Raw genomic sequence first — 25558 nt, 5'->3', positions numbered from 1 at the left:
AGTTGTGAACTGGAAACAAATTCAGGATTATTTGTTTTTTTGGATTATCAAATGTTGGATTAAAAGAGTTGCAGATACAGTATATATATTTATACATAGAGTACCTTCTCAGGATGAGGCCTATGGTTTCTGGCTCCCGATGCTGTTGCAGCTCTAATAGGCTCTGGCTTGGAATGTGGTTTCCAGCAAAACTCATCACTATACATGCTTATCCCAATAGGGTCACAAAGATAGTAAGGATTTCTGTAGCTTTTAGATGTCTTAGGTCTGCAAGATAAACACAGCATAGAATGTGCATGCTGCTATCATGACTTTTTAATAGACAAGTGATGTAGCTGAGTGCAGTGTGCGGATGGATGTGACAACTACATCTGTAAAGTGACCTTGCTGATGACATTTTCATTAAATGATTCAACAACATACTCTCAAATGCAGCAGTAGATTTCAATCAGATCTCAACATAATTATTATATTATCTCATTATATTATAAATTATTACACACAAACATAATAGCAGTTTCAGAATAGTTAATTTACACACCGTCTATATATTCAGACACATACTGAGGCCCCATGCACACGGACGAAATCTTCGGGTGAATTGCGGACCCATTCATTTCTTAGGGCCCATGCACACCACCGTGGTTTCCATGATCCGTGCATTGGCCGGAAATCCAGACCGCACAAACATTGGACAAGTCATTATACGGTCCAGGTTTGCGGTCCGGGCTCATTGAAATCAAGGTGTGAACGGTCCGTGATTTGTGGGCGACCCCCTGGAGTGTCATCCGCCGCCCGTGCTGCAATCACGGGCCCTGCCCACAGCTACGGTCGTGTGTATGAGGTCTAAGAGGTTAAATGGATTTTCTGAAACTGACATAACTCCATTATCTAGGATTCAAATAAAATTATGAAACAGACCCCTGGTGTCAACATCAGAAGCTGGAGCAGTTGTACAAAAAATTAGGGAGGTTTGGTGCAGATACCCATAGCAAGAAATGAGATTCCAGCTCTCTTAAAGGGGTATTCCCACTTCCAACATTTATGGCATATCTACAGGATAGCTCACTGTGCTACGCGTGTTCCATAACTTCTGTTCACTTCTATAGGAGTTCCGGAAACAGCGTAGCAAAAGATGCTCGGCTGTTTTCAGAAAACCTGGCCACCTCGCCAGTCAGTGTCTGGAGCCTAGTGACAGCAGGTGGGAATGCGGGTCAGGGGGCCCCATTCTAGAGATAGGTGTGGGTCTCAGAGGTGGGACCACATCTATCGGACATTTATGGAATTTCCTGTGGATATGCCATAAATGTCTGCGATTGGAATACCCTGTCTACTTTTGCGACAAAATTTTTGTTAATTGCTCCAAAGCGTCTAAAATTAAAATGAAGGCAACTTTGCAAACATAGTTGATTTAATATCATCTACTGTTTTGTGTATTCAGCGCCGATGGAAACCTATGTGTTTCCATGGTAACAAACTACAAGCATACTTGTGCAGTCTGATCCTGCAGTCATATTACCATCTATCTGTCCCATACTTCTGGCTAACCTTCCAAATGTATGTTAGTAAGAAGTAGTGGACGGATGGAAGTGAGTATTACTATTAAATAAGACTATATAGGATTTGTTTGTAGTCTGTTACCATGGAGACACATGTCCGTACTGGAGCTATAGAAACAAAACAGAAGATTTTATTTATTTTTTTAAGACTATTTGTAAACTTATTTTTTATTGGACCAATTTTTTTTTTTTTTTTAAAAGGTTGCCAAGGTGTACATACCATTTAATTATTTGCAGCAGTCTGCATGATTCCTTGACTTTACAAAAAGTTGCTTAATTCAAAGGCTTCTCTATGGTACAGGACTAATCACCATAAAGATTAACTGTTCGTAAAGAAAGGACCAAAGCCATACTAGATATATCTACCTGGCATGATGGAGAAGTCATCACAAACAGCCACAAAGGACTGTAGAACAGCCAAAATGTTGACTATGATGCAATTTAGGCCGGACATGTAAAAATTTAGAGCAAAAGAAAACTACAAGCATCTTACCGTATGGCTACTGGTGGGGAACACACGTTATGAGGGTAGTCTCTATTCATTGTAGTTTCATAAGGGTCCCATATGTTTCCTCCTTCAAAAAAGTTAAATGAGTCACCAATTGTAATCAATAATTTATTACTGATTCTGGATATTATAAATCATAGAAGCAGTGTCATCAGTACAAGAGAATCGCCTGCAAAGTCAATAAAAACGGCCCAGCCTTAGAAATGTATAACTACGGCTTGCAGCTATTTAATAAACAGTGACAGTTATCAAGCTCTCTTAGGCCCCATGCACACGACCGTAGTTTTCATCCGTACTTACGGAATCCATAACTACGGATGAAATTACAGACCCATTCATTTCTATAGGCCACAGACACCTTTCCGAATATATACATATGTGTGTCCGGGCTGTAGAAATGATCCGCAAAATCTAGAACATCTATTCTTGTCCGCAATTGTGCCATGGACTCGCCTATAGAAGTCTATAGAAGTTTGATGCAGTCTTTCCATGAGGTTTATTTTTAGTTAAAGGCTGGAGTAGAACTTAAACAGCAAAAAAGCGTAATCTTCCTCCCTTTTTTTTTTTTTTTTTGACACGCTAGTTTTGGCAAAAAAAATAAATTAACAATAACATATGCAAAATCTGCAGCAAAATTGCCCTGTGTGAACCCGGTCTGTAATACACTAATAAACCACCCCTCCATCCCTGTGTAAAGTCAGAACTTGCGTGTGTATTACAGCCGTTGCCTAACTCCTGATCGTGCATTCACTGACTGGTTCAGTGCCAGCCGGTCCTGCGTGTCTCTGACATCTCAGTTCATCTACTGTAAGGGCCTGTTCACATCACCGTTCGCTTTCCTTTCCGGGGTTCCGTCGGAGGTTTCCGTCAGGTGAACCCCGCAACGGAAAGTGAAACCACAGCTTCCGTTTCAGTCACCATTGATATCAATGGTGACGGAAACATCGCTAATGGTTTCCGTTCGTCACCATTCCGGCAGGTTTCCGGTTTTTCGACGGAATCAATAGCGGAGTCGACTGCGCTACTGATTCCGTTGGAAAACCGGAAACCTGCCGGAATGGTGACGAACGGAAACCATTAGCGATGTTTCAGTCACCATTGATGTCAATGGTGACTGAGACGGAAACTGTGGTTTCACTTTCACTTTCCGTTGCGGGGTTCACCCTACGGAAACCTCCGACGGAACCCCAGAACGGAAAGCGAACGGTGATGTGAACAGGCCCTAAGTTCATAACCCGTCAGTGCCGCTGGCCTGACGGATTCAGGTCTCAGCGCTGTATCTCAAAAAGTAAAAATAATTTTTAGTAAAAAGTCATTTCAAAAGTTGCACCAAACACACTGATGAAGAGATTTTTATTAAAAAAAACAAAACAAAAAAACCGCTTTCAAAGGTGTACATAGCACTTAAACACTTTCTATATGAGCCCATCTTCAGGAATACTAGGATTGCCGATCGCAGCAGAAGAGGCAAATTGCTTGAGTGAGCACTTCTGCCTGTTCGCGTTAGTGATCGGTGCGGGTTTCGGCCCCTAGACCCCCACCGATCAATACTTCTGACATATCACTATGACATGTCAAAATTTAGCTGAAATTACAATTACTCTTTAAGGGTAGGTTCACACATAGCGTAAATACTGCAGATTTTCCACAACGGATTTAATTGCATAAATCCGCAGCGTATTACATTAACAGCAAAGTGGATGAGATTTGAACAAATCTCATCCACGTTTCGTAAAAAAACCTGCAGAAAAAAAGTTCAGAAATTGATCCGCGGTGCGGTTTTTTAATCCGCAGCATGTCATTTTATGTTGTGGAATAGCGGGTTTTGCTCATTGAATCTAATGGGGAGGTAAAACCTGCAACAAATAGCAGATGGTGCGATTTTTGCTGCAAAAAAGCTGAGATATTATACTCACACAGAACAGTGCTCCTGTGTCCAGCCCAGCATCCAGGGATGAAGTTTTATCCCATGTGACTGCTGCAGCCAATCACAGGCTGCAGTGGTCACATGGGATGAAACGTCATCCCAGGAGGCTGGGCTGCAGCTAGCCAGAGGGATGTGTCACCATGGCTACAGGTAAGTATAGACTTTTTTTTTTTACGTGCTCTTTTCCGCAGCGGACATTCCAACCCAAAAACTGCACCACAATTTGGTGCGTTTTTTTGTCCGGAATTCCCTGTGGGCTCCATACCTGTGTGAACATCGACTAAGTATTTAGATCTCTGATGTGATTAGCGAGCTGTAAGAATCTGAATACCTGAAAGAAGAATTACTGTGAGTCACAAAAAGGCAGTGCCACAAATGCTGTAGGAGGGAAGAATGTCACAATAGTTAATCAACCATGTCAAAAACAGCAAAAAGGTCAAGAGGGATATCAATACAGAAAAGTATTTTAATATTGAAGGATTAAGAACATACAGGAAATGTCTATTACTGTGTATGGAAGGTTAAAATATACACGTACACCTCTTGCACACGACAGAGTTCAGGCCGTGAAAAACGGTCCGTGTGTGTGGGATGGATTTCCCGGCCGCCGCAGTACAGGTGAACGGGACTCCTGGCATCATAGACATTTATTATGCTAGAAGTCTCTGCCTCTTCACGGAACTGCTGTTTCGTACTGAACAAAATTATACAGTACGGAACAGCAGTTCTGTGGGGAGGCAGGGACTCCTAGAATCATAAAACGTCTATGATGCCAGGAGTCCCGTTCACCTGTACCGTGGTGGGGTCAGGAAATCCAGCCGACACCGTTTTTCACTGTCCGAACTCGGTCGTGTGCAACTGCACTAACAATAGGGACACACGGTACAACCAATGCGTGTTCCAAACAGATGCGGACTGTCTAGACCAGGGGTCTCAAACTCGGCCGGGTAAGAAAAAATGGGAAGTTGACGGGCCGCATTACTTTCAAATTTGATACAATACAAAATTATTGTTAATCAATTAGTTATTTGAACTACTATAACACTATATTACTAGAATAATAATACTACATTACTATAATAATAGCGCTAGGTTTAAAATTTGAGATATTTCTCCACGTGCTTATTTCAGCAATCCAGCTTTCCAGTTTAAGTGTCGCTAAATGCAGTCCGGCTGCTCAGTTAGCACACATGTCGATTGGGCAGCCCCTTTTTAGATAGTGCCGCAGTGCCCTCTGTGGATGCTGCCGCAGTGCCCTCTGTGGATAATGCAACACACCCCTAGATAAGGCCACAGTGCCCTCTATAGATAAGGCCACAGTGCCCTCTGTAGATAAGGCCACAGTGCCCTCTGTAGATAAGGCCACAGTGCCCGCTGTAGATAAGGCCACAGTGCCCTCTGTAGATAAGGCCACAGTGCCCTCTGTAGATAATGCAACACACCCCTAGATAATGCCAGTGTCCTCTTCAGATACTGTCAAACACCCACTTGTAGATAACGCCACAGTGCCCTCTGTAGAGGTGCCACAGTGCCCTCTGTAGAGGCTGCCACAGTGCCCTCTGTAGAGGCTGCCACAGTGCCCTCTGTAGAGGCTGCCAAAGTGCCCTCTGTAGAGGCTGCCAAAGTGCCCTCTGTAGAGGATGCCCCAGTGCCCTCTGTAGAGGCTGCCCCAGTGCCCTCTGTAGAGGCTGCCCCAGTCCCCTCTGTAGAGGCTGCCCCAGTGCCCTCTGTAGAGGCTGCCCCAGTGATGTCAGGGGCTTGCCCAGAGCTGGAGTCCCAGGCAGAGCGCTAGTAGGCTCTTCCTGGGACTCCAGCTGTGCTCCTGACATCACTGAGACTCCTGCTCTGCGGAAGCCCCTGACATCATTGTCGATGTATGGACAGCGATGTCAGAGGCTTCCCCAGAGTCCCGGAGCAGAGCCGATAATAGCGCTCTGCCCGGGACTCCACTCTGGGGAAGACCCTAACACACTGTCCATATATGGGCAGCAATGTCAGGGAATTCCACAGAGTCCCGGAGCAGAGCCGACACCAGCGCTATGCTCGGGACTCCGGCCCTGGGGAAGCCCCAGACATCGCTGTTCATATGTGGACAGCGATGTCAGGGAATTCCACAGAGTCCATGAGCAGAGCCGACACCAGCGCTCTGCTCCGCTCTGGGCAAGACCCTGACACACTGTCCATATATGGGCAGCGATGTCAGGGAATTCCACAGAGTCCCGGAGCAGAGCCGACGCCAGCGCTCTGCTCGGGACTCCGGGTCTGGGGAAGCCCCAGACATCGCTGTTCATATGTGGACAGCGATGTCAGGGAATTCCAGAGCTCGGAGCAGAGCCGATACTAGCGGCTCTGTGTCCTGTGGGCCGCAGATGACAGCCCCAGGGGCCGCATGCGACCCGCGGGCCGCGTGCTTGAGACCCCTGGTCTAGACTGAATCTAGGAAGAGATTATTAGCATCCACATTAAATTAATTCAGGCCTCATGCACACGAACGTGCTTTTGCGGCCGCAAGTCCCCCGAAAATCCACAGGAGAATTGCGGCCCCATTCATTCCTATGGGGCCATACACACGACCATGGTTTCCACAGTCCGTGCATGGCCCAGGAGCCCGCACCGCAGAAAGAACGGGCATGTCTTGTTACGGCCGTGTTCTGCGGTCCGGGCTCATTGAAAATAATTACCTCGGCCATGTGCACAGCCCGCGATTTGCGGGGGGGCTCGCTGCTGTCACTCCGTGCACATGGCTACGGTCGTGTGTATGAGGCCTCAGTAAAAATAATCAAACATGAACTATTTGTATGATAGAACTTCAGATGTTTTCTTGTTACAATTCTCAAATCAACTTAAATCCATTTCTCCCTATGCCATACTAGAGCAAGAAAAACAAGAATGTGTTCCATGAGCCATAATTATTTTATTTTTTTTCCGTAAAATTGCGTATGAGGGCTTGTTTTTTAATAGCAACATTTAATGTACTAATAAAGATTTATCATACCTCTGGAAAGCCTAAACGGAGTACCAAAGGTCCTTTTAAACAGGCTAATATGGAGCGTGAAAATTAGCACAGATCAACGAGACAGCTTGTTGATTGGTGCTTGTTTGCTTCTTTCACAAGGAGCACTAATTGTTTATGTATGGGGATGAGAAATCATTACTACGATCGCTTGTCCCCTTGCATTTCCATCATGTCAGCAGCATATCTCCCTATTTACATCCGATTATCGATACATGCAATGGCGGATCATCATTGGGCGTTTTGGGCAGCCGTCCGGGACCCAAGGCTCCCGGGGGGCCCATGGCCGCCCCAAGTACAATGCATTTTTGTCTCGAATCATGGCAAAAACCGCGACAAAACGGCATTGTGTATGTCCCGTAAAGGATCTGCAGACATAAAGGGCACATGACTTTATGTCTGCAGTTCTTGATACTGATTAGAGACCTGCTGGTCACATGACCGGAGGTCCTACAACAGCAGCAAGAGAGAAGACCGTGAGGTGAGGTGCTAGGTAAGTATAAGGGGATCATGAAGGGATCTGGGGTCTGCATTTAAGGGGTCTGCATTTAGGTGGTCTGAGGTCTGTATTTAGGTGGTCTGGTCTGGGGTCTGTATTAGTTTAAGGGGTCTGTATTTAGGAGGTCTGGGGTCTGTATTAGTTTAGTAGGTCTGGTGTCTGTATTCAAAGGGTCTGGTCTGGGGTCTGTATTTAGGAGGTCTGGGGTCTGTATTAGTTTAGAGAGTCAGGTATGGGGGTCTGTATTAGTTTATGGGGTCTGTATTTAGGGTGTCTGTATTCGTTTAAGGGGACTGGGGGTCTGTATTTAAGGGGTCTGATCTGGGGTCTGTATTTAGGAGGTCTGGGTTCTGTATTAGTTTAGAGAGTCAGGTATGGGGGTCTGTATTAGTTTATGGGGTCTGTATTTAGGGGGCCTGGTCTGGGGTCTGTATTAGTTTAGGTGGTCAGGTCTGGGGTCATTACTTTAGGGGGTCAGGTCTGGGGTGTGTATTTAGGGGTCTGGTCTGGGGTCTGTATTAGTTTATGGGGCTCTGAATTTAGGGGCCTGGTACGGAGTCTGTATTAGTTTAGGGGTCTGGTCTGGGTTATGTATTAGTTTAGGGGGTCAGGTCTCAGGTCCGTATTTAGGGGTTTAGTCTGGGGTCTGTATTAGTTTATGGGGGTCTGTATTTAGGCGGCCTGGGTTCTGTATTAGTTTAAAGAGTCAGGTATGGGGTCTGTATTAGTTTATGGGGTCTGTATATAGGGGGCCTCGTCTGGGGTATGTATTAGTTTAGTGGGTCAGGTCTGGGGTGTGTATTTAGGAGTTTGGTCTGGGGTCTGTATTAGTTTATGTGGTCTGTAGTTAGGGGGCCTAGTCTGTATTAGTTTAGGGGGTCAGGTCTGGGGTCTGTATTTAGGGGTCTGGTCCGTGGTCTGTATTTAGGGTTCTTGTTCTGGGGTCTGTATTTGTTTAGGGTGCTTGTTTTGGGGTCTGTATTTGCTTAGGGGGGGTCTGGTCTGGGGACTGCAATAGTTTAGAAGGTCTGGGGTCTGAGTAAAAGGGGTTGTCCGACTACATCGATAGGTTATCAGTATGAAAAACCTGTCCGTGCCCGGACAACCCCTTTAATGTATGGTCCTGTGCCTTTGTGTCTGAATTTTTGTGTTTCTATTGAGGCTGGGAATGGCTGCAGAAGTGCGGAGCAAAAATATCCCATCAGGAGAAGTCGCCATACTGGTCTGTGTCAGATGGAGAAAAGAGAACGACTTCCATCAGGGAAGACGTCACTTGTGAGTCACTGGAGCTTTAGGGTATCTGTCCTTTCTCCTGACATATCTGTTGTATGAAATGCTTGTATTCCACATAAAGTCTTTGTGTACCCAGGACTAATAGACAAATGCGTGTTACCATTCCCATTATCAGGAGGATGTGTCCCTAAACAGTGTGATATAGTCCGCGATGGTTGGAGACTGTCAGTATGTAGGGACACAGCTCTTTGACAAGAGGAATCGTAACACCCATTTGTCAATGCTCGCACAAAAAGGTGGTGTTCACTATAGACACGGCAGCGTGGCGGTGGGGAAGGGGAGCCCAAGTTTGTGGAACAGCCCAGGGCCTATGGTCTACTTAATCCGCCACTGGATACATGCGATCATCCGATGAACGAGCGTTTGCTTGTTTATCGGCTGATCAAAAACGAAGTGGTTCATCCGGCAGGATCAGAGTGATCTTTGTTCCCTGCCATTAGTGCGAGGTGTCAGCTGTAATCACAGCTGACACCCGCAGCTTATGGAGCTCCATACTTCAACTCCCACACCAGACTGTACAGGCATGTCCTGGTACGTTAGGGGTTAATTTAACATCTGGTAGCACCAAAAAATGCACCAAAAGGATGTGTGTAAATCCAGCCTTAAAGCGAATATCCGTTGTGAGCTCATTAATGATATGTAAATCAGTACCTATAGGTGATGCTTACCCGCTATATATTTTCTTCAGTGCTCGCTGCTTGGCTGCCTTTTGGCTCAGTCGATTAGGGTAGAACTGTGACCCCTGACTACAGCTTAACTACAGTGCCTATGTGGAGTCTGAAATCTCATCATTGGTTCAGGCTGCTGCTCTCTCACTTCTCACTGTAGCTCTGCTTCTCCTGATTAACTGCTGTGTATAAACACAAGCCCATCACAAGTTCACCAGGAAGTCAGCGCAGGGAGAGCTGATTTCTATTATAGAAAGAATGATCATGAAATACAGATCACTAAATGACCAGTGTGAAAAAAAGATCATCAGATAATTGCAGGACATGTACTGAACTAAATAAGCTTTATTAATGTCTCAAACTAATACAGACTCGAGAAAGAAATGGAGTAAAGCCCCTCCACCAGGCAGTGGCAGGGGAGCTGCAGAGCCTTAACTTTGTGAATCGTGTTACTATCCTGTATAACCAGGCCTCCTTCAGTACAATAAAGCTGTCATCTGCCACTAAATTCCCTGTCCTCTAATGATAAGTAGATGACTCTGCAGACCTTTACCAGGCTACACAGCAAAGCAAAAAAGTGAGCTGCAGAAAACAGGAAAGGTTAGCCTATTGTGTGTGCTCCAGTGGCTAGTTTGAAAAGGGCAATGTTTCAGGATAGTCACATCATAAAAAAAACACCAAAATCCATTGTTCCATTGTTGTGACCAGATCAGTCCTCACAGGGGCGTAGCTAAAGGCTCATGGGCCCCGATGCAAAAATTCTTACTGCCCCCCCCCCCCCCGCAAACTCCTCATGGCCGACGGTCCGCAGCTTTCAGCTGCATCGCTGGGTCTCCTAAGTGACCCAACAATGCAGCACTAGCAGCCAGGGGCGTCACTAAGGCTGGGTTCACACACCCTATTTACGGACGTAATTCGGGCGTTTTAGCATTGAATTACGTCCGAAAATGCGTCTCAAAAGCGTTGGCAAACATCTGCCCATTCATTTGAATGGGTCTTACGATGTTCTGTGCCGACGGTCATTTTTTTAACGCGCCGCTGTCAAAAGGCGGCGTGTAAAAAAGACGCCCGCGTCAAAGAAGTGCCTGTCACTTCTTCAGACGTAAATGGAGCCGTTTTCCAGGGACTCCATAGAAAAACAGCTCCAATTACGTCCGTAATGGACGCAGCGAAAGACGCCTGCACATGCCATTACGGCTGAAATTACGGTGCTGTTTTCTCCTGAAAACAGCACCGTAATTTCAGCCGTAACAGACGCTGCCGTGTGAACATACCCTCAGGGCTTAAAATGTCAGGGAAATAGCCCCAATACATATGTGTCCGCCCCAAAAATAGTGTGTATATGAGACAGCATAGCATATCTATAGCACTACGACCCTATAAACTATAGATAGGATTAGATACAGTGGCTCAGCAGACAGTATCACACATGATAGAATTAGATACAGTGGCTCAGCAGACAGTATCACACAGGATAGGATTAGATACATTGGCTCAGCAGACAGTATCACACATGATAGGATTAGATACAGTGGCTCAGCAGACAGTACCACACATGATAGGATTAGATACACAGCTCAGTAGACAGTATCACACATGATAGGATTAGATACAGTGGCTCAGCAGACAGTATCACACATGATAGGATTAGATACACAGCTCAGCAGACAGTATCACACATGATCGGATTAGATACACAGCTCAGTAGACAGTATCACACAAGATACGATTAGACACAGGGCCCAGCAGACAGTATCACACATGATTGGATTAGATACACAGCTCAGCAGACAGTATCACACATGATTGGATTAGATACAGGACTCAGCACGCTCACATTGCGGCTCCAGCGCTGGACCCAGGATAGGTAAGAATAATAATTTTGCTTCTTTATGTGTTACTGATTATTTTTGTGTGTTTGTGTTTTTTTTACAGGTTCGGTTGTTGGACTTCGGATACGAGGACTTCAATGACGGCGTTTTTTTTATTCTCAATAAAATGGTTAATGAGGGTTGTTTTTTTATTTCAATAAAATATTTTTTTCTATGTGCTTGTATCTTTTTAAACTTTATTATCACCGCCTTAGTAATGGCCGCTGGCTGATTGACAACCTCCATTACTAAGGCGAGGCTTAATGTTAGCCGGTGCAGAGGCTACACTAACCCCCATTATTACCCCGGTACCCACCGCCACCAGGAGTACTGGGAAAAGCCGGGTACGAACCAGTACCTGACCATCTGTAGTGACGGGCAGGCACCGGGGTGGTCGCAGGCTGGTAGTATTAGGCTGGGGAAGGCCAAAAACAGTGGCCCTTCCCACCCTTGTAATGCTGCCTGCTGCTGCGTTGTATCTGGCTGGTTATGAAAATTGGGGGGGACCCCACATCGTTCTTTCCAATTTTTTTTTTTTATTTTTTTTAAATGACGTGGAGTCCCCCCCATTTTTCATAACCAGCCAGATACAATAAAGCAGCAGCAGCCTAGCATCACCAGGGTAGGAAGGGCCACTGTTTTTGGCCTTTCCCCTCCTGATAATACCAGCCTGCGGCCACCCCAGTGCCCGACCATCACTACAGATGGTCAGGTACTGGATCGTACCCGGCTCTTCCCAGCACCCCTGGTGGCGGTGGGTACCGGGGTAATAAAGGGGGTTAGTGTTAGCCTCTGCATCGGCTAACACTAAGGGTATGTGCACACACACTAATTACGTCCGTAATTGACGGACGTATTTCGGCCGCAAGTAGTGGACCGAACACAGTGCAGGGAGCCGGGCTCCTAGCATCATATTTATGTACGATGCTAGGAGTCCCTGCCTCTCCGTGGAACTACTGTCCTGTACTGAAAACATGATTACAGTACGGGACAGTTGTCCTGCAGAGAGGCAGGGACTCCTAGCATCGTACATAACTATGATGCTAGGAGCCCGGCTCCCTGCAGTGTGTTCGGTCCGGTACTTGCGGCCGAAATACGTCCGTCAATTACGGACGTAATTAGTGTGTGAGCACATACCCTAAGTCCCGCCTTAGCAATGGACACTGTCAATCAGCCGGCGGCCATTACTAAGGCGGTAGTAATATAGTTTAAAAAAAACCACAAAGACATAGAAAAAATATTTTATTGAAATAAAAAAAAAACCCACACAACCCTCATTAACCATTTTATTGATAATATAAAAAGCCGACATCTAAGTAGTCCTGGAATCCGACGTAGTCCAACGACCGAACCTGTAAGACAACACACAAAAAACTATTTGTAACACATGTGTTAGGCTTAGATACAGGGCCCATGTGTGATACTGTCTATGGGACCCTGTATCTAAGCCTACCACAAGGTAGGCTTAGATACAGGGTCCAGCAGACAGTAATCTTATACAGTATAAGATTACTGTGTGCTGGGGCCCTGTATCTAAACCGACAGTGTGGTAGGCTTAGATACAGGGTCCCACAGACAGGATCACACATGGGCCATGTATCTAAGCCTACCATGTGATTGTCTTAGATACAGGGCCCAGCAGACAGGATCACACAATCTGTGATCCTGTCTCATGGGCCCTCTAAGCCTGCTACATCGTAGGCTTAAAGGGGTTGTGCAGTCCCTAAACATTGATGGCCTGTCCTCAGGATAGGCCATCAATAGCTGATGTGTCTGGGTCCGACTCCCGGGACCTTCCTGGTTCCGGATCGTAGCGGAGGTCCTGACGTCACAGCGCTATGCGTCGCGCACAACATCAAGAGGACAGAACTTCCGCCGCGGCTGAAGAGGAAGGTAAGATTAGTTGCCCTGACTGGCGGGGTCCGACTCCCGGGACCCTCCAATCAGCTGTTTTGAAGGGGCCGCAGCACTCGTACGAGAGCTGCTTCCCCTTCATTTCACTACTCGCTCACACTGTGAATCGCCGACACCGATTCACAGTGTGACCGGAATGAAGGGGAGCAGCTCTTGTACGAGTGCTGCGGCCCCTTCAAAACAGCTGAGTGGCGGGTCCCGGGAGTCGGACCCCGCCAGTCAGGGCAACTAATCTTACCTTCCTCTTCAGCCGCGGCGAAAGTTCTGTCCTCTCGATGTTGTGCGCGGCGCATAGCGCTGTGACGTCAGGACCTCCGCTACGATCCGGAACCAGGAAGGTCCCGGGAGTCGGACCCAGACACATCAGCTATTGATGGCCTATCCTGAGGACAGGCCATCAATGTTTAGGGACTGCACAACCCCTTTAAGCCTACGATGTAGCAGGCTTAGAGGGCCCATGAGACAGGATCACAGATTGTGTGATCCTGTCTGCTGGGCCCTGTATCTAAGACAATCACATGGTAGGCTTAGATGCATGGCCCATGTGTGATCGTCAGGACCTCCGCTGCGATCCGGAACCAGGAAGGTAAGGTCAGTCTGTTACTATAGTAACAGGGGCCCGCGGCCCGAGTTACTATAGTAACTTTTTATTGATGTGGTGCGGGGGCTGTGGGCCCCCCTAGCTTCGGGGCCCGGTCGCAATTGCGACCCTATACCTACGCCAGTGTAGATATGAAATAAATAGATAGATAGATAGATAGATAGATAGATAGATAGATAGATAGATAGATAGATAGATAGATAGATAGATAGATAGATAGATAGATAGATAGATAGATAGATAGATACTTTGTCTGTTATGCTAAACTGTCAGCCCTGAGGTGTGACTGCTCAGCATGACAGACATACACACACACAGTGAAGGGGTTAAGAGCTGGATTACTAGTTGCTACTTACATCTGCTGTGGGGTCAGAGAGCAGCTCGTACTGCAGGGGAGCAGCAGACACGCACACCATCTTCTTGCAGTCATAGGTGTTCTTGCACCTGCACACATTTTGTATCATTTAGTTGGAATGTGCTGTTCAATTTTTGTTGTGTTTATGGGATCCATATATGTGGGGTTAGTGACTGCCTCCACTTGTTGTTCTTGCACTCCTCCCATTCTGCCCTGGGTGATTTTAATCAGTTCAATGCTGGATCCTACCATCCCCAGGTATATATGTAGGCTTAGTCCCAGTTCTTGGTATATGTGCAGCGTAGGTTCCCACCTTACAGAGGTCGCCTTGTCGTGGCAGGTGGGCTAACACTTTTTGATCAAAATGTGCACTAAGAACCTCCCTATTATAAGTAGATTTAGCTTTAGTGCATATTTATTTATATTTAGTGGTTTAGGTGGCATTAGTGTCGCAGGGTGCTGTCGCCATTTTTTGTCTGCTAGATAGATAGATAGATAGATAGATAGATAGATATTTTGTCTGTTATGCTAAACTGTCAGCCCTGAGGTGTGACTGCTCAGCATGACAGACATACATACATACATACACACAGTGAAGGGGTTAAGAGCTGGATTACTAGTTGCTACTTAGGCCTCATTCACACGGCAGGGTTTCCCGGCCGGGTGCCGGCCGTTCATAAATCGGCCGGCACCCGGCTGCATTAGGAATAATAGACCCCTAATGGGGCTATTCACACGACCGATTTTTTGACGGCCGGGCAACCCGGCCGTCAAAAAATAGGACATGCTCTATCTTCGCCCGGGTACCCGGCCGCCCGGCTCCCATAGAAGTCTATGGGGCCGGGTTTTACACGGCCATCACCGGAATGTGTTCCGAGTGATGGCCGGGTTTCCCGGCGCTTGCGCTCTATCTCCTCCTCCTCACAGCGCAGAGTGCATGTGAGGAGGAGGAGTTGATGCCATTCTGACGAATGGCATCGCTGTACACGGTGTGGCAGGGCCGGGGTGTACAGCAGGTGGAAGGGAGCGCTGCGCTGGCTCCCGTCCCCTGCTTGTTTTCCTGGCCCGGCGACACCTTCGATGGCGCCGCTAGTAGCAGCAGCTGCTGCTGCTGCGGCTGCTCCTACTGCAGCGACGCCACTATAGCAGAGCGGGGAGGTATCTCCCTGCTCTGCTATGTGCTAGCCGCACTTTAGCTCCTTGAAGGAGCGGAATCCCCGTGTTTTCGGGGATTCCGCTCCTGGACAGAGCGCTTGATGTCTCTGTCCATATCTGGGCAGTGACATCAGGGGAAACTCCTGAAGCGGAATCCCCGAACACATGGGGATTCCCCTTCAGGAGTTGCCGCTGATGTCACTGTCCGGATCTGCCCGGCCCGGCACGGATGCAAAACTTTATGCAAACCGGCCGGGCAGAATGGCAGATTTTACCGGCCGGCACTCGGGCGCGACCCGTTCGTGTGAATCCCGCCTTACATCTGCTGTGGGGTCAGAGAGCAGCTGGTACTGCAGGGGAGCAGCAGACACGCACACCATCTTCTTGCTGTAGCCATTCCTTTCCCTCTGAACAGGTCACGAGGAAGAGGGAAACAGCAAGAAGTGAGCTGATTGGGTGGACAGTACAGTGGGCGGGCCTGGGTCTCGTAAGATGAGTGGATTCATCTATCATTCATTTTCCACCCTCTTGTTCCCCCTCCACGCAATGACTCTCTGACAGCTGAGCTGCCACCAATGCTTAAAGCTACATTACTGGGTCTCTTTTGTACCACAGCAGGGACCCAGCAATGTATAGCAATCATTGCAGCGCTAGTGTGGTGAGGGGGGCCTGCGGGCCCCCCTAGCTACGGGGCCCGGTCGCAGTTGCGACCGCTGCGACCCCTATAGCTACGCCACTGAGTCCTCAGCTGCAGCCTACTAGAGCTTTATTAGTGTGGCCAAAACCTTAATTTTCCGTTTTTACCTAGCGTTAGAAAGTTCTTAGAATTTGAGCGACAACAGCAATGTATAGCTCTTTCATACTGTCTGGCATGTTTCTACATGTTGCCAGTATAATCTATTGACTACGATTGTGAAAACGTGAGTGATATATTACTAATTTTCAAGTATACAACCAATACAGTGCTGCGGCCTACTGCAGCAAACATACAAATTGTGAATTATAACGAACGCAGAATAGATGTGTATTTTTTATGTGCTGTACACTATGGGGGGAATTTATTGGGACTGGCGTTTCATGCCATTTTTAATAGAAAGGAAAATGGGAGTAAACACTGACGCATTTATAAAGCGGTAAAAGCTTCTTTATAAATGTGTTGCATCTGTTGGCTGGGCCATGCGCCATAATTGTGGCGCAACGACTGCAGCCATGCGCTATCCATTCTACCCCCCTTCGCCCATAAAATAAAAAAAACACATACTAACCTCACCACTTCTCTTCTCTCCACCAGCTCCCTCACCCTTCTAGCGCTGCACATAAGAGGTCCACAACGTCATCAGTGCTGCGTTGCATACAACGTCCTGACGCTGCCCGGCGCTGAAGTAATGAGGAGCCGAATGGGAGAAGATGAGCTGAGAAGTGAGTATCATTTATTTATTTTTTATCCCGTGGATAGGTCATCAGTATAAAAAACAGCCCCAAACCTGGACAACCCCTTAAGGGTATGTTCACACGGCCTATTTACGGACGTAATTCGGGCGTTTTGGCCCCGAATTACGTCTGAAAATAGCGCCTCAATAGCGCTGACAAACATCTGCCCATTGAAAGCAATGGGCAGACGTTTGTCTGTTCACACGAGGCGTATATTTACGCGCCGCTGTCAAATGACGGCGCGTAACTAGACGCCCGCGTCAAAGAAGTGACCTGTCACTTCTTTGGCCGTAATTGGAGCCGTTATTCATTGACTCCAATGAATAGCAGCGCTAATTACGGCCGTAAATGACGCGGCGTTCAAGCGCCTGCACATGCCGGTACGGCTGAAATTACGGGGATGTTTTCAGGCTGAAACATCCCCGTAATTTCAGCCGTAACGGACGCCCTCGTGTGAACATACCCTTAAGGCCCAAGGATAATTTTTTTTATTTTTCCAGCCTGACATTCCAAGTGGAATAACTCTTCAATTTATTACATCGACTCAGCAGTATGAGGACTTTTTTTGTTGTTGCAGGATGAGTTGTAATTTTCAATAGCACTATTTTGGTGTACATATTGGGGGAGAATAAAAAAAATGTTTTACTACTTCTTCACAATAGTACCACATTTTATGGAAAAATAGCTTCAATATTGTAGAATTCCAAGAGCCATAACTTTTTGATATCTATGGGGGTGTTCTTTGTGCGACAAGTCATTTGTTAATAGAACTATTTTGGGGTAAATATAGATTATTGATTATATTATATTTATTTTTTTGGTCGGGGAATAGAAAAAACATAATTCTGCTGTTTTTCACTGGCTGCAGCGCCACATGGGGCGAAACATCATCCCAGGTAACTGGCTCCACAGAGAGCAGCCAATGGGAGCAGCGATGCGTCTCTACAGAACCGCCAGGGAGGCGAGTATGGGGGGGGGTTTAATACTCTCTTCTTTTCTGCAGCGGCAAATCCAGACAAAAATCTGTACCGCATCAAACTCCATTTGTTGCAGACATTAAACCGGAATTACCTGCAGAATCTGGGTCGGATTTGCAGCGCAGTCTTCTGTAAATGTTAATGAGTAATACAGTTTCCTGCGACTTACAATGCGAGTGTATTAGAAACAGAACTTGTTCCTGCAAGTATTTCAAAAGGCCAGTCATTTGACTCAGCTCTTCCACACACACAACTTCCACAATGCCTGTCACCTGCTCACCTCATAATCCATTGTCCTTACCCACAATCCATGCTGTCATATTTTCCTCACGCAAATCTTACCTAGAAAAGCCATTGCCGTCTTGGGTCTTTGTGGACTTCTGCCTATTGCTCCGGTAGGCTTGTTGTTGCTGCCGCTGAACTTGGAGGATATTAGTAGACAGGCAGCCAAGTGGTCACATTTCTCTTTCTCCAACAATGATTTACTTTTATCTTTTAGGTAGTTCAGCTGCTCCATGAACTGTGGCTTCAGAATGTCTCCCCCCAGCTACGAAATGATTAGAAAAAATGTGAATGTAAAGATGAATATAAGCGGAACTCACCAATCCTTTCAAAACGGCTTTATTCAATTCACGCCAGCGGACTGCATAGGAGGACAATGGTTCCTTGGCCTACGCCCATTTTACGTGATGTCACGCTTTCTCGTGGCCTCGTGGGATACATTAGAAAAAAGCCAGTCCATCCATTGCATAACCTTAATCGGCGCTCGTTTTTAGGGTCCATATTGGCCGATGTAAAAGGTGCCCTACACTCCTGACCCTGATAAGACATCTAGGAGATGAAGCAGAGAACAGCTTCCACTATGGAGCACATAATAAGTTTATTATTTGGTATTATAATGTGTATTTTACTGCACAAATCCATCCAGTCTCCTCAGATAATAGTTATTCCCATTCGGGCTCTACCTTCCATGAATCTCATCTACACTTGGCAGATTTTTTACTGCACGTAAATTGTGTATTTTAAAAGTTTTAAAAAAAAACTCCAGAAAATCAGCAGCATAAAAATGCACCTAATTATGTATCAAAATGTAAAAAACGCACCTAAAATATATGGTCAAAGACATAAAGAGAGAGTCCTGATTGGACAAATGCTAAAATATACAATCTTCATTAGAATGTTTTTATGTAAACACAGATATTTTGAGTGAATGAAATGCTGGAAACTTTCGGAGCCAGTTAGATCACTACAGAAGCCAAGAAAGATCAGTTCACATGACATCAATAGTGGGGCTGGGCACAATGAACACTAAAATTACAATAAGGGTATGTTCACACGGCCTATTTACGGACGTATTTCGGGCGTTTTTGCCCCAAATTACGTCTGAAAATAGTGCCTCAATAGCGCTGACAAACATCTGCCAATTGAAAGCAATGGGCAGACGTTTGTCTGTTCACACGAGGCGTAAATTTATGCACCGCTGTCAAATGACGGCGCGTAAATAGACGCCCGCGTCAAAGAAGTGACCTGTCACTTCTTTGGCCGTAACTGGAGCCGTTATTCATTGACTCCAATGAATAGCAGCGCTAATTACGGCCGTAATGGACGCGGCGTTCAAACGCCTGCACATGCCGGTACGGCTGAAATTACGGGGATGTTTTCAGGCTGAAACATCCCCGTAATTTCAGCCGTAACGGACGCCCTCGTGTGAACATACCCTTAGATTGATTCTTTGAGTGAGGGATCTTGACCTTCTATATCAAAAGTTCATTATGCAAATTAGTAATGCTTTTTAGGATTCCCACTCATGTCCTTCCACATACACCCGCTGTCTTTTTTGGAATTATGCTTTATTTGCCTCTTTTTGCTTGTTAATTTATTTTAATCTTTATGTCATTTCAATAAACTTTTCATATTTTGGATACATTTTAATTGTTTAGACGCCAGTCAGCTTTTTTGAGTAGCCGGGCAATAGGGACTCCACAGTCATCAATAGAAAACAACCGATAAAGTTAAGCACTAGTATTTGACTACCTGGCTGATTAGATTTGACCCCGTTCAATTACATTTCACAACCAAAATTCTGCAATGAATACTCTATGTGTGAACCCAGCATTCAGAGTCCTGCTGGATGTGCGTGGAAACAGTGAACAAGCTCGTCGCATCCGTAACTGCTGAGGCCCCTTTACAATGCATCTCCCATACATGTTTTTAGATCGAAAGGAGGATCAGAGCGCAGCTCAAGGTAGAGGGGAGTTATTCCCTAATGAAATCGAAAAAGATGCACCAGAGGACAGATCTGAACAGTTCTGAAGCTAGTAGACTAATGACAGGGGTGGATTTGGAATTTCTGTGGCCTCAACAAAGTTATGTCTGGGAGCCGTAATCAAAGACACCTGTAGAGTGTCACACACAGTGCCCCCTGCAGAGTGTAACACACAGTGCCCCCCTGCAGAGAGTGTCACACACAGTGTCCTCTGTAGATAGTGTCACACACAGTGCCCCTATAGAGAGTCACACACAGTGTCCTCTGTAGAGAGTGTCACACACAGTGCCCCCTGTAGAGCGTGTCACACACAGTGCCCTCTGTAGAGGGTGTCACACACAGTGCCCTCTGTAGAGGGTGTCACACACAGTGCCCCTATAGAGAGTGTCACACACAGTGCCCTCTGTAGAGAGTGTCACACACTGTGCCCCCTGTAGAGCGTGTCACACACAGTGCCCTCTGTAGAGGGTGTCACACACAGTGCCCCTATAGAGTGTCACACAGTGCCCTCTGTAGAGATTCACACACCGTGCCCCCTGTAGAGAGTGTCACACAGTGCCCCCTGTAGAGTGTCACACACCGTGCCCCCTGTAGAGAGTGTCACACAGTGCCCCCTGTAGAGTGTCACACAGTGCCCCTATAGAGAGTGTCACACACAGTGCCCACTGTAGAGTGTCACACACAGTGCACCTATAGAGAGTGTCACACAGTGTCCTCTGTAGAGAGTGTCACACACAGTGCCCCTATAGAGTGTCACACACAGTGTCCTCTGTAGAGTGTCACACACAGTGCCCCTATAGAGAGTGTCACACACAGTGCCCTCTGTAGAGAGTGTCACACACAGTGCCCCCTGTAGAGTGTCACACACAGTGCCCCCTGTAGAGTGTCACACACAGTGTCCTCTTTAGAGAGTGTCACACACAGTGTCCTCTGTAGAGTGTCACACACAGTGCTCCATGTAGAGTGTGACACATAGTGCCCCCTTTAGAGTGTCACAAGCAGTGCCCTCTGTAGAGAGTGACGCACACAGTGCCCCCTGTAGAGTGTGTTACACACACGCTAATAATCAAACTTATACTCCTCTAGCCCAATTCCCACAACGAAAGGAGCTGCACAGCAGTCCTCCCCAGCCATGTTAGGCCTGCAACCTATGAGACGCAAGACTGGAACCTTGCGTAGGCCGTCACGATGTAGTAACGTTATTGGCGCCAGGCTGTGCAAGGATCCATTAGGGGTTCTGTGATCTCTGGAGTCCCACGCAATTGAGTTTTGTTAAAGACCACCCCTAACTAATGAATGCAGGAAGGGAGTACATTGTACATAGCGGATGCAGGAGATTTTCCATGTGGATTTGCGCACGGAAAATGTGAAGCATGACAATTTCTGTTTTTCAAATTTTCACTGCCGCTTTTAACCCTTTTAATGTGGAGGGGTGAAATCCGCAGAAGATCTACAGCAAAAGCCACATGTCACACATGCAAATTTTGATGCAGATTCACAGCAGATTGCGGGGGAATTTCTCTGCCATTTGTGTACCTACCCTAAGACCACGATCACACATGGTGAAGTTGAAACAGATTCCTCAGTGAAAATTTGCAGTAATTTACAGTATAATGCTGCGTAGAGTTCATACGTGGCAGATATGCTGCATAATAGCACGCGTAATAGCACGCAGCGTATCCGCCCTGTGCGCCTCAGGGAATTCTGGGTGAAAAACCACACCACACTGTGGTGCAGTTTTTCGGCCAGATTGTCCGCTGCATAAACTGCAGCATTCAGCCGGCCTCCTGGGATGACGTTTCATCTCATGAGACAGCTGCAGCGGCAGTCACCCAGGATGAAACGTCATCCCAAGAGGGCGGCACTCTGACGTCATCCAGGCCGTGGTGCAGTTTTTCGGCTGGAATGTCCGCTGTGGAAAACAGTGCGTTAAAAAAGTATATACTTACCCATAGCTATGGCGACACATCCCTCTGGCGACCTGCAGCCCAGCCTCCTGGGATGATGTTTCATCCCATGTGACCGCCATTACAGTCTGTAATTGGCTGCAATGGTCCCATGGGATGAAACGACATCCCAGGAGGCCGGCCTGGAGGAAGAACACAGACTTCTGGGTAAGTATAAGATTTTATTTTTGTTTTATGAATTGCATTTTTTGCGGTGGAATCGCTGCTATTTGTTGCGGGTTTTACCTCCCCATTGAATCCAATGGGGGAAACCGTCAACAAATAATCAGCATTTACGGAAATACAATTGACATGCTGCGGAATAAAATTCCCCATCCACTTTGCTGCTACTGTATTATGCTGTGGATTTTCAGCAACTAAATCCGTTGTGGAAAAACCCGCAGCATTTACGCAATGTGTGAACTGAACCTAATAAAGATAGATGGAGTTTTCAAAACCCCATACATATGTAGTGGAGAAAATCAGAACAGAATTGAAGGCATGCCGCAGATTTGTAAGGATTTTCACGGCGGATCTTACCCTTTGCAATGCATAGCGTGAAATTCTCAGCACATCCACAACAAAATCTGCATTGTAAAACATTACAGCAGATTTGCAGTGAAATGTCTGGCCTTACCCTAGGACGTTTATCATGATTAATAATGAAATATACTGTATTTACAAAATTACTAAAATTTGTATCTAGATTCATTCGATATTTAAACTGTGTGAATGGCTTTCAAAGGTAATTTTCCAATTTCGTAGGAGCTTCACAAAACACCTGGATTCTTTCATTCAGATAACATTAAGGAACCAGCGGAACGCACCATCACTAATCCTAATCGCACAGGGTCCTGATGCTGGACAGAAGTAGACAGGGAAAAGACAGGCACTCAGACCAGAAGTACGCTTATGTAAGCCCCTAGTCCAGCTCCACTGCTGAGTAGTTCACCACCATTTCATCCACTTACGATTCTTTCCTTAGAATAGCTGCACTTTCATAAAAGTTTCCAAGCCTAGGCTTGCTAAAATATCTTTCATTCTAAAAAAATACATATTTTATTTACCTATTAATCTCTGGCTAACTCACTCAAATCTATTTTATGCTTCAATCTATTAATCTGAGAAGATGCAGTCTGCTATCATAGGTAACAATGGATGACCTATAGATTAATGAGCACAAAAACAGCAACATATATACATATGAAGTACTTGTAGACATTTTCTGGGGTCTTATCAATTTTGGGGGTCTGGTCTAGGCTCTGATTAATTTGGGGGTTTTGTCAGCCATCACGAGAAGTCATCATGATGGTCTGGGTCAGATGGAGAAAAAAAGTAAAAAGAGAACGACTCCAATCAGAGAAGACGTCACCTGTGAGTTCCTGGATGTAATTGTTATTTATTCTGTCTATACAGTAACTGCATATGGCTTGGCTAAAAAAACTGAATGTGTGAATCCAGGCTAAAAAAAACTGAATGTGTGAATCCATCCTAAAGTTTGCATGTGTTTTAGGATGGATTCACACATGCAGTTTTGGTGCAGTTCTTAAGCCAAAGCCAGGAGTGGATACAAAGAGAAGAGATATATGTCTTTCCTATACACATTTCCTTACTTTTGTATCCACTCCAGGCTTTTGGGGAAAAAAACTGCACCAAAACTGCATGTGTGATTCCAGCCTAATTTAGATTAAAGCAGGATTAGATAGATTACATGAGGAATTGCTGCCTATTTTCGGCACATAACTGAATATACAGCCCATTATAGTCTCTGGGATTTTTCAAAACAGTGTAGATTTTAGGCAATTTGTTTCAATTCATTTTTTTTATATATAGCGCAAACATATTCTGCAGCGCTGTACAGAGATTGGCACCGCTCACGTCAATTCTAGATTAACCAATCTGTATGTTTTTTTACCCCATCGATTTTGCACAGAGCTTTTGGATTTCACTAATTTCAATGGAATAGCAAAATACTGAGACAACTATGGCATTTCTATATACTCTATACATTCCCCTTTAATTGATGCTGCTGTGGTGAATTTGGAGCAGGATTATTGATGTCATCCATAGTTATTGCAGTGAGATAACAGCAATGAATACGACCCCCCCCCCTCCCCCGGTATAAGAGGGGAGGACAGAGCGCTGATCTCTTTACACTGTTATGTATACAGTTGCACTGCGCCTCCATGAGCTCCTAGTACTGCCAGTCTGTGCCCTCTGGCAGCTCCCACCTGAGTGGTGATCATATTGGACGATCTCCCGCGGTCTCAGATTATCGGATCGGGTTATAGATGCAGCGGGGCCGGTGCTGTGCCAGGCTCAGGACAAGTTTCTACCAACCAGACGCGTGGGTTGCTAGGCAACATGAGACCACGTGAGGAGGAGCGTGGCGAAGTGACGCGGTGAACACAGGACAAGACATGCGCGGCACCGGGGAATGTGTGGTGGCGGTTCTGCCGGTTTAGTGTTAGGAAGTATATCCATAATACTGTGCCCAGCCGGGGGCTTACCCAGGCTCTGTCAAGAGGGTTCGTGATTAGAAAATACTTAAATAAATAAATTACTATAAAAATGTACTGATCTGCCCCTAAACCGTCCCACTATACTTTACCCATGTAAACAATGCCACTATACTGCACCCATAAATAATGCCACTATACTGCACCCATAAATAATGCCACTATACTGCATCCATAAATAATGCCACTATACTGCACCCCTAAATAATGCCACTATACTGCACCCATAAATAATGCCACTATACTGCACCCATAAATAATGCCACTATACTGCACCCCTAAATAATGCCACTATACTGCACCCATAAATAATACCACTATACTGCACCCCTAAATAATGCCACTATACTGCACCCATAAATAATGCCACTATACTGTACCCATAAATAATACCACTATACTGTACCCATAAATAATGCCACTATACTGCCCCATAAATAATGCCACTATACTGCCCCATAAATAATGCCACTATACTGCACCCATAAATAATGCCACTATACTGCACCCATAAATAATGCCACTATACTGCCCCATAAATAATGCCCCTATACTGCACCCATAAATAATGCCACTATACTGTACCCATAAATAATGCCACTATATTGCACCCATAAATAATACCACTATACTGTACCCATAAATAATGCCACTATACTGTACCCATAAATAATGCCACTATATTGCACCCATAAATAATACCACTATACTGTACCCATAAATAATGCCACTATACTGCACCCATAAATAATACCACTATACTTTACCCATGTAAACAATGCCAATATACTGCACCCATAAATAATGCCACTATACTGCATCCATAAATAATGCCACTATACTGCACCCATAAATAATGCCACTATACTGCATCCATAAATAATGCCAATATACTGCACCCATAAATAATACCACTATACTGTACCCATAAATAATGCCACTATACTGCACCCATAAATAATACCACTATACTGTACCCATAAATAATGCCACTATACTGTACCCATAAAAAAAGCCACTATACTCTACCCATAAAAAAGCCACTATATTGCACCC

At 45.8% G+C, this 25558-nt stretch overlaps 1 protein-coding gene across 3 annotated transcripts in view; it reads right to left on the bottom strand.

Moving 5' to 3' along the window:
- Window positions 1-24329, bottom strand: part of TEX26 (testis expressed 26) — an 82589-nt gene extending 58260 nt beyond the window's left edge. For 2 of the 3 annotated variants that reach the window (XM_075851687.1, XM_075851689.1), the window contains exons 1-4: window positions 24215-24329; window positions 18114-18318; window positions 2053-2134; window positions 105-267 (exon numbers count right to left, since the gene is read on the bottom strand). In XM_075851687.1, coding sequence (XP_075707802.1) covers window positions 105-267; window positions 2053-2134; window positions 18114-18318; window positions 24215-24229 — 465 coding nt within the window. In that variant the 5' untranslated portion in view covers window positions 24230-24329. The remainder of the gene's footprint in view (window positions 1-104; window positions 268-2052; window positions 2135-18113; window positions 18319-24214) is intronic. The other variant, XM_075851690.1, reaches the window with a different exon arrangement.
- Window positions 24330-25558: the final 1229 nt, after the last annotated feature.

Source organism: Rhinoderma darwinii, chromosome 2 (assembly GCF_050947455.1).
Source record: "Rhinoderma darwinii isolate aRhiDar2 chromosome 2, aRhiDar2.hap1, whole genome shotgun sequence".
NCBI classification, from domain to species: Eukaryota; Metazoa; Chordata; class Amphibia; order Anura; family Rhinodermatidae; genus Rhinoderma; species Rhinoderma darwinii.
The sequence above is the reverse complement of the archived record's forward strand: the minus strand, read 5'-3'. Positions and strand labels throughout refer to the sequence as shown.